At 37.8% G+C, this 14,662-nt stretch overlaps 2 protein-coding genes across 2 annotated transcripts; one reads left to right on the forward strand and one right to left on the reverse strand.

The window, feature by feature from the left end:
- Positions 1-960: 960 nt before the first annotated feature.
- LOC107479825 (V-type proton ATPase subunit E) lies at positions 961-3,151 on the forward strand. Its single transcript, XM_016099925.3, has 6 exons — positions 961-1,205; positions 1,290-1,390; positions 1,912-2,068; positions 2,194-2,390; positions 2,629-2,728; positions 2,882-3,151. Exons 1-6 carry the CDS (start codon positions 1,104-1,106, stop codon positions 2,915-2,917), a joined length of 693 nt encoding a protein of 230 aa, XP_015955411.1. The 5' UTR covers positions 961-1,103; the 3' UTR covers positions 2,918-3,151.
- Positions 3,152-5,982: 2,831 nt separating this feature from the next.
- LOC107479818 (uncharacterized) lies at positions 5,983-6,861 on the reverse strand. The gene has a single exon (XM_016099918.2). The coding sequence runs from the start codon at positions 6,859-6,861 to the stop codon at positions 5,983-5,985; it is 879 nt and encodes a 292-aa protein (XP_015955404.1).
- Positions 6,862-14,662: the final 7,801 nt, after the last annotated feature.

Below are 14,662 nucleotides of genomic sequence, written 5' to 3' on the forward strand. Positions count from 1 at the left end.
AAGAAGAGGAAGACGAGGAAGAAGAACGTGCAGTAAGAAGAAGAAGAAGGAGAAAGAGAAGGCAAGAAACTAAAGAAAAAAAAAGAAGAAGGAGAAAGAGAAGGCAAGAAACTAAAGAAAAGAAGAAGAAGAAGATGAAGAGGAAGAAGAACGGTTCGAAGCGCGTTAGTTTTAATTGGACTTGTAAGGCTTACAAGCCTTAATTGCTTGTATGCGAAGAATTTCTCTAATATCTCTAATTTTAGTTTGAATCTCTTTTCTAAATGGAGAATGTCCTAATACTACTATGCTAGATACTCGTGAGGAAAAACCGAAAAAAGTACTATGGTCTAATCACAAATGCATTATTCATTGCGAATAGGAAAAGTCTAGGGGCCAACCATTTTATTACATTTTGGCCAGCATGTAACCAGCAGAAAAATGTGAACCATTGGATGAAATCTCACACCAATCTCACACCATCAAATCATTATTAATAGCTAGTTGATGGCTACCAATCACAAATGTTGCTGCCCCTAGCATTGCTCTTGCGAAAAATGAAAGGAAGCCATTTTTGTTTAGGCTTTAAACTCGGTCTCCGTTGTTATATCACTCCAAGCATTGGAGATATGCCTCTGATCACCGTAGCCCCCCCTAGCAAGTGCAATAGATTAAAATGCTCGGAGACGTAAATTTCCAATCTCAACGGCTTCAACATAACTACCAAGACCCCGAGGAAAAAAAGAAAAAAAAAATTAACAATGAATTACATTTTAAACCCAGAGAAAACAAAAACCACTTTAAGAAAAATAAATAAAAGAGGTTTTTGTAAAATGATATCCACACAGCACACAAAGAGTAAAAAACAAAAAATAATTTTGTTGAGAAAATACTTAAAAAGTGTGCGTAGATTTCCAATCCGCCCAAACTTGAATATTACTATTTTAGAGGGATTGATAAGTTGAGTTGTTGAAGTGTATAGTAGATTGTAATTGGAATAGTCGGGAGTTAAAAAGAGAAGGAGAGGGTGTCCCACTTATTAAGAAGGACGGATAAGACATAAGGAGAGAGCGTATCAATAGAATTGGAAGAAGCATCGAGTAGGTTGTGACTTGTGAGCGAAAATGAACGACGCAGATGTCTCCAAGCAAATCCAGCAGATGGTCCGCTTCATCCGTCAGGAAGCTGAGGAGAAAGCCAACGAGATCTCTGTCTCCGCCGAAGAAGTAACCGCCTCAAAACCCTACTTCTGCTTCTTTCTCTGCTTTTCCTACTCCATCGCAATTTTCACTCCTTTTTTTCCCTTGCAGGAATTCAACATCGAGAAGCTGCAGTTAGTTGAAGCAGAGAAGAAGAAGATCAGGCAAGAGTACGAGCGCAAACAGAAGCAAGTCGAAGTTCGCAAGAAGATGTAACTAACTCTCCATACCTTTTACCCTCTCTTTCTTTTTTCTCTCGATCCCTATGATTTTTTCGTCTCTTAGTCATTTATCTATTCAATTATGGAGAGCAATTCTCGCCCTAATTTATATGTTCACACATTAATTAAGGATATTTGCATTATGATTGCACCATGCTTAACCATATTGATTACTGCTAAAGCTTGATTTATGCCCATAGTAGATCCTTGTCTTGCTATTCAGTGACATCAATAATTAACATTACCTCCATTTTGATCTTGTGCAATAATACAGCTAGAGGTTTGTTTTAATTTTTGTTTTGGGGGGCTAGTTACTTGAATTCGAGGCTATTGCTGACATTATATGAAGGAAAAATTGTAGCAAAATTGGTGAGATTGAGGGTTTTAGTTTTGGTGGCGTAATTTGTTTGGGGTTCTAATGTACTCTATCCTGCAGTATTGCCATTATTCTGACTTGTAAAATTAGTGCTAGTTGGGATGGTTTAAGATGGGGCACAATGTTTTTGTTGCAGTGAGTACTCAATGCAGCTGAATGCTTCTCGGATCAAAGTTCTTCAAGCTCAAGATGATGTGGTTAGTTCCATGAAAGATGCTGCATCCAAGGAGCTTTTAAGTGTGAGTCGCAATCATCATGAGTATAGAAACCTTCTGAAAGAACTCATTGTTCAGGTTAGCTTAAATTCCATGTCCTGCTTATTTACATATTCCAATCCAATGTTATGTTATTGGATACTTAATAGATGCAAGTATGCAGAGTGCAAATATAATAAAAGCAGTGTATGTGAATGTGACAGAGTTTGCTACGGTTGAAAGAACCTTCTGTCTTATTGAGATGTCGGAAAGAAGATGAGCACTTGGTGGAGAATGTACTGGACTCAGCTGCACAGGAGTATGCTGACAAAGCAAAAGTTCATCCACCTGAGATCATTGTTGACAACCAGGTGTATCTTCCACCTGCACCCAGCCATCACAATTCCCATGAACCTTATTGGTAATGTTCAATTTATAATCAATCCCAAATAACTGTCTTGCTCTGTCAGTCAGGTCCTTTCTTCTTTTCCATATTGTTCCCTCTTTCTCTTGACGTCAGGCCTGCTTTTACTTTTTCTATAATTGTAGCTTATTGAGGATGGTTCCTAAAAGTAAAATTGTATTAGTTATGCTTCTACTTTGATATTGAGATATCAGTTTCAGTATACCTGATCCTAATTGTATATCTTGGTGTTCAGCTCTGGTGGGGTGGTGTTAGCTTCTCGAGATGGAAAGATTGTGTGTGAAAATACACTTGATGCACGACTGGATGTGGTATTCCGCAAGAAGCTTCCTGAGGTAGTTATTTGGTCTTCCTCAAGGTCTTATGTTTAGCACATCTCGTGGTAGCCTATCATCAAATTTTCCCCACACACAAACAGAAATAGATCAACTGTTATTTGTTTTGTTTTTTAATCAACAGTTAATAAATATTCTTGCTTCTTATTGCAGATCCGAAAGCTACTCTTTGGACAAGTTGCTGCTTGAAGACTTTGGTTGTTTTGTTTCGTTGCTCCTGAATATATATATAATCTGCCGTTCTGGATTGAGATTGTCTTCGACATTAGTATCTACCGTGCCATTGCTTCTTCTGCAAGCTTATTATTGTTATTGTTAGTCTTTTAAATAAAATCTTTCTTTGACCAGTACTGTTGTCCCCATATTGTTTGCCATTTTAGAAACATCAATAAACTATTTTGATGACAATTTAAATTTTATTAATCAATCATGTTATATGGACACAAAAAATCAGTCATCAATCTATTAAATATCATGGTAGAATAAACCTTTGTTAATCTAAGCATGTTAAATACATCATCAACTTTTGTGCTTTTCCCCCCACTTCTATCATATCAACATGGCACTAGTTATATACACTGATGCTGATAAAGTATTACTGAGACACAAATCAACCCAGTATTAATATCACGTCCGTTCTTTATTTTATTTTGTCGTCATTTTTAACATCATATCATTAATGTAGAATGCAGGTGCAGTATGTTGTTATCAATGTCTAAGCAAGAAAGCATTACTGTTTAGGTGCCTTAAACACTTATAAAACGAATAGTATAGTTGCTTGAATCTTAGTATTCCTGTTTGATAAATATACACCCACATGATATCTGAATTGACGAGGTATAAATGTTTGAAAGAGAAACGACTAAGAATGTGTTTATTATGAAGATATGTATTAAATTAAGTTGGTTAGCTGTTTAGTCTCTTAGTTAGTTAGTACTGTTCAGGTAGTTTGTTACAAGTTATAACTTACAATATAGAAGAACAAGTTCTTCATGTATATATAGTTATGATTTTAATGGTATGAGATTTTAATGGTATGAGATTGATGTGACATTTCATCCAATGATTCACTTTTCTTTGCTGGTCTCAGAATTTAACAAAGTTGCTAGCTCCCAAGACTTTTCCTATATAATAATGTTTCACATCCAAGTCTTTTTATGAATCAAAGTCCAACTAAATTAAATAATAAGACTTAGAATAAAGCTAGTTATAACTAATTTTTATTATATTAGACTAATTTTGTTACACTTTGAGTAACAAAAAGACTTGGATTTATAACATTACCTATATAATTATAGGAGACCACTTACATACATACACCCAAAATAACTTTTTTTAAAGACTATGCATGAGAATTTGACAAGTGTCCTCACTTATATTTTGGTTCATTCAAACCGATTATTATGAAAAAACCAAATTTGTGAATAATTTAATTCATTTTAAGCGATTTTTTTTGGTGAACCTTAAGCGATTTTTTTACTTTCATAGAAAACAATTTTTTGGACAAATACAATTGGGCTCGAACCGTTTATGCTTAAAAAAAATCGAGTGAGCTAAAATTAATCCATTACATCTAACAAAAAAAACATTACACAATTGGAATTATGATGCCGCTGAGAAACTGAGTGTTAACCAGACTTCAAAAATAACGATGGATCTCGGACAAAACAACATCACCGCCAGCGAAGATCCAGGCAAAGGCGAGTAAGCAGGCTAATGGAGACAGAAGCTGGGTGGAAAACGGTGAGGAGACAAGTCGCATATTGGAAAACGGAGTTCTCTCATCACATCGTCGGGTCCCTCATCTAAATCGCTGCGTCGCCGGAGCACCAACAAGGACAGAACCGTGGGAAGAAGATGAACTAAACTAAGCAAGAGAAGGAGAAGTGGCGATATGGAAAGAAGAAATGGGACCTAAGACGACTATTTGGGGCACGGGGAGTTGCAAGAGAGTAGAAGATGGATAGCATCTGCGATAAGGGAGAAGAACCGATCAACGGAACCACGCAACCAGCGCCTCTGGCTCGAGGAAGAAGGAGATCAATGCAGATCTTCTAGGTTGGGTGGGACCAGCTTCTGGTTGCGCAAAGGAGGTTGACGGCGAAGAGGAAGCTAACGGCGAGGAGGAAGCTAACGCCGAGAGTCGAACCAAGAAGATGATAGTGACAAGTCCGACGATCGGCAACAGGACCTGTTGCTTCTGCCGCCGCCGACGAGAGCAAGAAAGCCGAGCAACTGAGTGCGAGACCGGAGACGGTGAGAGAGACTGGAACCGAGAGAACGACGAGAAGCTTGAATGCGACACGGGAGATAATGAGAGAGACCGGAGGCGAGAACAGTAAGCCACAGTGAGAGAGATGACAGAGAGCTTCAATGACAGTGACACTGAGGGAGGAGAAGGAGAGAGCTCAGAAAGAAATGATAAACGACATCGTGTTTTGAAGAAAAAAGAAAAATAAAAATCTGACGATTTATATAAATCTGATCTGAATTATAAATTCAGACTGAATTATGTAAACCATCCAAATTCATCTGGTTCTAAGAAATACTACCAATTACATTTTGACATGTCAACGACTTTTAAAAAAGATGTTTAGAGCATCTTTGTGGGAGTATTCCCCATAATTATATACATATTTGGGAGTTGGGACCCACAATGTACCAATAAACACACAAAATTGTTGCATTCTCGGACTATTTCGATTCGCTTCCATAGAAAAATTGAGCTGCTTGTGCACATGCTCCTCTCCTCGTCTAAATTCAGCTTTCTTCTGCCCAAAATCACATGCTTGGGCAAGATTGATTCTTTTCAAAAAAAATTTCAGCTACTTTTTCTTTGGGCAATTTTTAGGTGTCAAGGACTGCTTTTCTGACTGTTTCTTCTGCTAGGTAGTATCTGAATTGGAGTTTTTACATTCCTTTTCTAAATTTATTAAATTTGATGACTTACAGTTTACATATTGTTTGAGATGAGACTGGTTGATAAGATTAAAATTGGTTCATGTGAAGGGGAAAGGCATTGATGATTCCTTGACGATCGAATACATGTTTATCATGGCGAAAAATAAGTATAGTGCCAGACAGTGAAGAGAGTAATAACAAGGTAGTATGATCTTAGTATAAAAAGAAAACCGGAATTTCATGTTATGATGAAGGTACAAATGCTTTCTTCATTGCTTATAATAATAGAAGATCCCTGTTTATCAAAGAGAAAAGCAGTAAAGTAATTGAACCAATACTAACAAAAACAAAAACTACTGAACACCACTCTCAAGAACTGGCTGAGTTCTTGTGACAGCTGCAGAAGGCATTTTACTGTTGCCAACCCATCTACTTTCAAGAACCAGATCTTCATTGGCCTGTCTTTCCATGTCCTGAATTCTTTTAGCCTTCACAAGTCTCAAACAAAGAACCCCTACATAAACCACTGCAATCAACCCGAAAAACCCAACCACAAAGCCAATCAGCCACAGATACCATGGCCTGTTCTTCTTCTCCAGAGGCAGAACAATTGAGAAATGACCCTGCTCTCTGGAGTAACACACGCCATGGGAGCCCATCTCGGTAAGATGGAATGTTCCATTGGAGAGGAAGGCCACACACCTTGCCCTTGAAATGACGCCACCCATGAAAGTAACATTGGGGAATATAACAGATATGGGTTTCCCCATTGTGTTGAGAATGAGGTTCCTCACATTTGTGTCCGTTACATTTGATGCATCGAAAACCATGAATCCAACAACAGAAGAGATCAGTGAATAGCCTGGCAAATTGTAGTAGCGGGAAGACCAGTTGCCAAAGTCTTGGTACACAATGGCCAACCTCTTCACATGGGGAATGGACGCTGTTTTTGGTGGGATCCTAAAGTAACCGAAGTTCGCACCTTTGCTCCAGAGCCTCCGGCTTCGAAGGCGAACCACCGATGCATTCATGCCAGAAAGGTTCCGAGGAAGAAGAGCATCGTAGACGGCACCGGTTTGATGGCGGTGCCTGTGTTTGATGAATGATCGTAAAGCGAAATCTTGGACTAATGAATTGAGTGAGTCGCTCGCAGTGTTGTCGAAGCTATGCACCAATGAGAAGGACGAGGAGCAACACAAGGTGAAAATCAAGAACGAGATGAAGGATCCCATTCAACACTATATGCAGCTACCGAAAAGAGCAAAGAAGCAATGGAGATAAGTGTTTTAAGGCAAAGACGTCTAATGAATAAGTGGGGATGTTAATGGAAAATAGAGCACCAAGTCCAATGATGGTTGCTTTCCACAAAGAAGAAAGCATGCAGAGGTTTGGGTCCCAAGCATGACTCCAGGGTCTAGAGAGAGAGAGAGAGAGAGAGAGAGAGAGAGAGAAGACTCAAAAGTCTTTGATTAACTGTGGCAGTGATGATTTAAGGGTGTTGTGCTTAGTGGCTCGTGGCGCCTGTCTCTGTGTGAGTTTGAGAAAGAATCTTTGTTACTTGTTTTGGTATTACTACTCACAAGTCACAAGAATGTGAGAAGCTACTTTAGGCATGCGTTGATGCCTCGTTTTATCTCCTCGGTCCTCACTCCTCACTGAGACGCAAATTTAGCCTATGATATCATGAAAATTAAATGATTAATGATGAAATCTACTCAGCAACATGAAAAAGAAAACAAAAGAAGAGAAAAGAAAATAAAGCCGTGAAGTTTGGCCCATTATGAAAATCCATGATTCGTAGAACTTCTTCCATGGATGAAATCATGAAGGTATCCAGGTCCAAGAATGAAGGCCCAGACCACAGGAAATAAGCTTCGACTATTGACCCAAATGATATACGGATCCAACCCAACATCAGTGGACCCTACCTTATAAACCTCCCTGTTAGCCCAAAATAAAAATAAAGCTCCTTAAAATTTCAAGCATAATGGAATTTAGGATTTAATTTTTATAGTTTAAATTCGTATAGTTCTATTTACTTGTTTACAAAGCTCTTAACCTTAACAATGGAGATTTAGTTGTTCATGATGCAAAAGAATTCTAGTTGAAAAAAGTGTAAAGTACGGAAGAGAGAAGAAGAAAGGACCCTAGGCTAAGATATTTTCTCCTTTTATATCTAATCCTTATTAATGTAAAATAAAATTTCTAAAACCTAAAAATATCTTTTCTTAATTCAAAACACAAAAAAAAAATTGAATTAAAGCCTAAAGATTTGATGTAATTCACGTGGAAGCTTTTCTCTTTCAGCACACTGGCGCCAAACTTGAGCTAAGTGAAGTTTGGCACCATGTTCATATGAGGACGCACGCATTCCAACGTTCCTGGCGCCAAACACCGGGATGTGACATTTGGCGCCACCATGGTCGCAACAAATTGGAGCTTTATAGTGATCCTGGTGCCAAACTTGAGCTAGATGAAATTTGACATCACTTTGTTGCATGAAATTGATTCCTTTTTTCTTTCTGAACTCTGCCAAATTTATCCGAATGCTACCTGAAATTAATCAAATTGAAAAAATAACTTAAAGTAGTATTTATGGTGGCTTAAAACACCTAAATCATAATTTAATTCAACAAATTCAAATTCACTAAGAAAAGAAAAAAAGGATGCGCACGCATCACTTCTTCTTTGTGACTTCAATGAAATGTTGTCTCCAATCGAAAGCAATAGTGGTTTTTTCTCTGTGCAGAAAGCTTCTCATTTTGCTGATGTGTTGGATATTGGTGGTATCTTTGACATTCCTTCAAATGATAGAAGATTCACTTGGTACCATTGGATTTAGAATTTTTGAGATGTTGTTAAGAAATTGGATCATGTTTTAATTAATGAAGCTTGTTTGTTCCTTTTTCCTGAGACTAATTTGGAGGTGCTTAGTAAATTGAACTCAAACCATTGTCTTATTTTGGTGCGTTTCTTTGGTAATCCTAAACCAAGAGATGCCCGCCCATTTAGATTGCAAGCTGCGTGGTCTACTCATCCCGAATACTAGATGGTTATCCAAAAGTCTGGAACTCAAAATTCTTTAGAGATGTCTAGAAGGACTCGTTGGAGTTTAACACCAAGATCTTTGGCAATACTTTTGTTAGAAAGAGGAATTTAAAAAATCAAATTAATGACATTTAAAGTTAGTTAGAGACCTCTGATGACTTGTTACTAAGGGATAAAGAAAGAGAGCTCAATGAAGATCTTAACCAAACCTTACTCTAGGAGGAACACTTAGGGTATCAAAAATCGTGCGAGCAATTGGTGAAGTATAGAGATCGTAATACAAAGTTCTTCCATATGCAATTTCTGATGTGCAAAAGTCATAATAAAATTTATGGCTTCTTTGTTGGTGATGACTCTTGGTCAACTGATCTTGATATCCTTCAAAAAGAAGCTCTTTCTTTTTACAAGAATCATTTATGCTTGACAGAAGAAATGGAAGTTGATTGTATGGGGGATTATCTCTTGCCTAATCTTAGCAATGAAGCGTGTGATAGACTTATAACTCCTGTATTGTTTACTGAGGTTAAATCTGCTATCTTCAATATGAGCCCTTTCAAGGCACCTTGCCCTGATGGGATTTCAAGCCTTCTTCTTTAAGGACTACTAGAGATTCTTGGTACCAATGTCTGGAAGGTGGTTCAAAGATCCTTCTCGGGAGAAATGCTGAATCCTAACATCATGGAAACCTTTATTGTCTTAATTCCTAAAGTAGATTGTCCAACTTTTTTGAAAGATTTTAGACCCATAAGTCTATGCAACATGTCATATAAAATTATCACTAAAGTTCTTGTAAATAGGCTGTGTCCTTTCCTTACAGAGATCATTGGCCTTTTACAGGGGGTTTATTCCTGGAAGAGGTGCACCAAATAACGTTATTATTGCTCAGAAATCCTTCACTTTATGGAAAAAAAAAACTAAATCTTGGAAAGGTACCCAGGGCTTTAAGATTTCTAACACCATATCACACAGAGGTGGCAAGGTATTACGACCCCTAAAACAAAAATACGTATGTAAATATAATTGAAAGAAATGGTAAATAGGATCCATGAAAAAGAAGCTAAGCAAAAACATAACAAAAGATCGCATCACTCAAGTCTACGTAAGCATAAAATGGATAAACAAAATAGAAAAGAAGGCTAAAAACACATAGGAATTTGATATCTGTATCTATATATAACCCACAGTCATCCCAAAAGACAAGACAAAAATACCTGTTTCTCCAAGTCAACCTCTAAGAGGGACAAAATACAAGTTATACAGGGTAGAGAATATAATTACATATATACATAGCCTAATCACAAAATATCACAGCCCAAAATGAAATCTTCACTTGCACAGAGAATCTCCAGACGCTCAACGAGGTGCCTCTCGACCTGCATCTGAAAAATAATAATGTATGTATAGAATAAGAATCGGGGGTTCTTAACATGGTAAAGGTGCCCATATAGATAATATATAAAGTGATGGGAAAGCCAGAGGCATTCCTAGAACTCTGACACTCAGATTAAACTTAAATTTATACTAAACCAAAAAGTTTGGTAATCTGTCTAAGGGTTCCTAGCTCTAATCTTACTCTTCTCTTTCTGTTTTCTCCAAACCTCCTAGTCACCGGGTACGCCTCCGCCAAAAGAGGGTCTCTCAAATACATACACATACAAATCAAACAAAGAAAGCACAGATAGGTTACAAATACAGTAGATAGAGCAAGTAGCAAATAAGCATAGTAAATAGTTAGGCACACCAAAACAATGCACACTCAAGCAAACATACAAATGCATATGATGTATGCCTATCCTATGGCTGATGAGTCTCATTTGTCGATTATATAGTCAAACCCGACATGTCTAGTAGCTAACCTTGGACAGTCCCTCTGTGCACGCATCCCCAAGCTCAAATTATCCATGGGGAATACCCTAAGCTCAAAATATATCCATCGGAAAAACTCCAAGCTCAATTTTATATATACATGCATGCCCATGGGAGAACCCAGAGAGTTAAAGTGTCCGGTCACATCTTGCGACAGAGGGTTAACAGATAATCCAAATACATAAGCCAAATAGATTTTTAATTCATCATTTATCAATGTCATCATCACCATCACTTCATGTCTCATTCAATTGTAATTCATTATTATTATCATCTTTTTTATCAATTACCTCTCATTTAGTATTACCAACATCTCATTACTTAGTTATCCGCTTCGCAAATCCTTCTCACTATCCACTTAACTTATTCAACATGTTCACCCATATTCCAAATCTTAAAAACTTGCTAACAGATCTTAAATAGGTGTTAAAGAGGTTTGAAAAGCTAGATAATAGGTTTAAATCTCAAAAATACAACTTTTTCAAAACAGGGTACGCGAGCACCCTCTGCATATGTAGGTTTTCAAAACAGAGGGGGTGGCTCATGTACGCGTATCCACACATTCAAAGTTTGGCCATTCTCGCGTACGCAGGCCTCATGCGTACACATGAACATGAAAATTGATAGAGTCGCGTACGCATCCACCTCATGCGTATGCGAGTGTGTTGAAGAAAGAGGATTCTCACGTACGCATGCATATTTCTATTTACGCATGCCTTGTGTTTTTCCAAAAGCTGTTAAGTCTGCAGAAATTAGTTTTTTACACACCCAACTTCGAATGCACATAACTTTTTCGTTAAAAACCATTTTTAGTCCGTTCTTTTAACGTTATAAACTTCACGGATCCAAATCTTATTCAAGTCATTTATAAATTTTGAGGGTCCATAAGCCAAGTTATGGTCCACCTAAGTTGGTCAAAATCAGTTTTTTACCCCAAAAACACCAAACCTAAAATTTTCCAAAATCCTCAATCGTAAATCAATTTAACTACAACCAAATAATACCAATTGTCCCTCCATCGTTTCTCAATCAATCCACACTAATCATTCAATTCAATTTACAATCCACCATTCACAATTCTTACCAATATCACCATCTCTATCAATCCTCATCAACATCAACAATCATCATTTTATAATCATCAATATCATACTCCAACACATACAAACTCATTCAATCTTCATTCACAATTTATATTCCACATACACAATTCAATCAATAATTTATTCAGTTCATTCCTATCTTAAGGTCTACTAGCCTATGTTTTCATGTAACATTATACAGTAACTATGAGAAACCAAAACCATACCTTGACCGATTTCTCCCTAAGCCACAAGACACCACAAAAATTCTCTTCTCCACAAGTTCCAAGTCTCCAACTCCTCACCAAATGAATTCCCAACTTCCAAGGCTCAAATCAAGCATCCAACATCCACCAATTTGATTTCAATTCATACAATTCAATCTAATACCATAAAATTTCACTATTATCAATATAGGGTTCACTAATTTCAATAATTTACACGGATTCAAAAGTTTCTTACCATTCCCATGGATGATTGATGTAAAACCCAATAATTCCTCAACACATGAGCACACTTAGCATCATCAAAACACAAAATTTCAATACGCATGAACCCAAAATTTTTGAAATTGAAGAAGAGATGGTTGGGTGAGAAAATGCAACTTTCTTACGACTTTGTTCGAATGGTTTTGAAGAGCTCGACAAGGTGGTTGCATGGCTTCAAACGGTGCGGAGATTGAGATCTAGATTGATAGATATGGAGGATTGAAAATTGAATGGAATTAGGGTTCTTATTTGCTCTCCCTCTCCCAAGTTTCAATGTGATTCCATTATGATTTGGGGAAGAAGGCTGGATTCATTGGTATTATATGTTGGGCCTTAGAACTGGTTTTGGCCCGGTCTAACCACTTTGGCCCGTTAGTCCGGTTTTGGGCCAAAGTTTTTAAAATTAGTGTTAAAATTCATATTTTAAACTTTTTTTTTACTTCTCTAGATTATAAAAATTTAATTTTCTAAATTTTTTTAATAATAGTTAATTTATTAAATAATTCTTTATTAGTTTCTTGAGGTTTATGGGTTGGCCAGAACTTCCCAATTCCTGCTCTGAATCTGTTCCTGGATCTCCAGATACTCGTTTGGCTTCAAGCTGAATCTCACCTCCAAGATCACTGTCTTTTTGCTGACCATTTTATAATAGCGTTCCTCATGAATCTTAGTGTAAAACCAGTTGACATCATGTGGGATTTTGAAGGGAGCCTTTTCCTTCCTCTTCCTTGAAGAGGATTCTCCAACATTCAGTGCCATAGGAAATGTGAGAAAAGTGAAAAGCGGAGCGCCCCAAAACCAAACTTAAAGCTTTTGCTCGTCCCGAGTAAATAAATAGGAAAAAATGCGAAAAAAGAATAAAGAAAGAGGTGGGAGAGAAAGAGGAGGGAATGGGAAAGGATGACAAGGGTAGGGTGAATGGGTTTCAGCCAACAGAAGGAAAAAAAGGAGAGGAAAGGAAAGTAGAAGAGAAGGTTTGGGAAGGGTGAGAATGGAAGTGATATTTATAGGGGTAGAGGGGTTAAGGTTTGGTCATAGGGGTGAAAAAATTTTGTATTTTGGGAGTGTGAACAAAAAGATATGATGAGGATTTGAAAAGATATGATAAGAAATTAGGTTGTGGTAGGGAGTTGATGAATTGAAGGAGAAGATATAGGGTGAAAAAGATGTGATTTGGTATTGGGAGGAGGAGAGAGAGGGATAAGATGGTCAAAATGGGGGGGGGATGAATTATATGACCGTTGCAACAGTCTTATTCTCCTAAGAAGAACAAAAATTGAACATTGCTGGCGCTAAACGCCAAATTTGGCGTTTAGCACCATAAATGACTAAGATCCCTGTCCTTCAGGGCGTTAAACGCCACTCCCGACTTTTAACGCCAGAAAGGGTTTTTTTTTAAGAACGAGTATGGGCGCTAAACACCTAGCTGGTGTTTAGCGCCCTAGGAGGGGTGACAAAGCTTCAAAATAGTGCCCTTGTGGGTGTTAAATGCCAGCCTCTACATGTCCGTTTTGGGTGTTAAATGCCCATCTGGCATTTTATGCCTAGGCATTTCGAATCAACTTTGCTCTAGGGTATCCTGTTTTTCCTCCTGACTCCTTCTGTTCTTGTTCTAAGCCCCTTGCATGACCATAAGCACAATTAAGCCAAGGAAAACTATAAAGAACACTAGAATTAAAAAAAATCAAACATTAAGAAAAACTAAAGGATACTCAAAGTTGGGTTGCCTCCCAACAAGCGCTTCTTTACCGTCATTAGCTTGACGGTCATTTCTGCTAAGTCAGAAGATAGGTGGATCTATGGCGATCAATATCACCTCCAAGATAGTGCTTCACTCTTTGGCCATTGACTATCAATCTGTTGTCTGAGTTTTCTTCTTGAAGTTCCACATGACCATAGGGTGAGACTCTAGTGACCACAAAAGGTCCTGACGATCTGGACTTGAGCTTTCCAGGAAAGAGCTTGAGCCTAGAATTGAATAGTAGAACCTTCTGGCCTAGCTCAAATAGTATTAAAGTTATCATTTTGTCATGCCACTTTTTAGCCTTTTCCTTGTAGAGCTTGACATTCACATAAGTAAAGTTTCTAAACTCATCAAGCTCATTCAGTTGGAGTAGCTGTTTCTCTCTTGTAGCCTTGGCATCAGAGTTTAAGAACTTTATTGCTCAATATGCTTTGTGCTCTAGCTCCACTGGCAAATGACAGGCCTTACCATAGACTAACTAGTAAGGAGACATTCCAATAGGGGTCTTGAAAGCAGTCTGGTATGCCCAGAGAGCATCATCAAGTCTCCATGCCTAGTCATTCCTTGATTAGCATGTCCAATTGTCTGAGGGTGATACGGGGTTACCACTTTATGACAGACTCTATGTCTTTGCAGGAGTGAATCCAACTGTTTATTGCAGAAGTGGCTCCCTCCATCACTAATTAGTGTTCTTGAGATACCAAACCGGCTAAAAATAAATTTTTGCAAGAAGCTAAGCACAACTCTGGCATTATTGGTAGGCAACATCATTGTTTCTACCCACTTGGACACATAAGCCACTGCC

Source organism: Arachis duranensis, chromosome 3 (genome assembly GCF_000817695.3).
Source record: "Arachis duranensis cultivar V14167 chromosome 3, aradu.V14167.gnm2.J7QH, whole genome shotgun sequence".
In the NCBI taxonomy this organism is placed as follows: Eukaryota; Viridiplantae; Streptophyta; class Magnoliopsida; order Fabales; family Fabaceae; genus Arachis; species Arachis duranensis.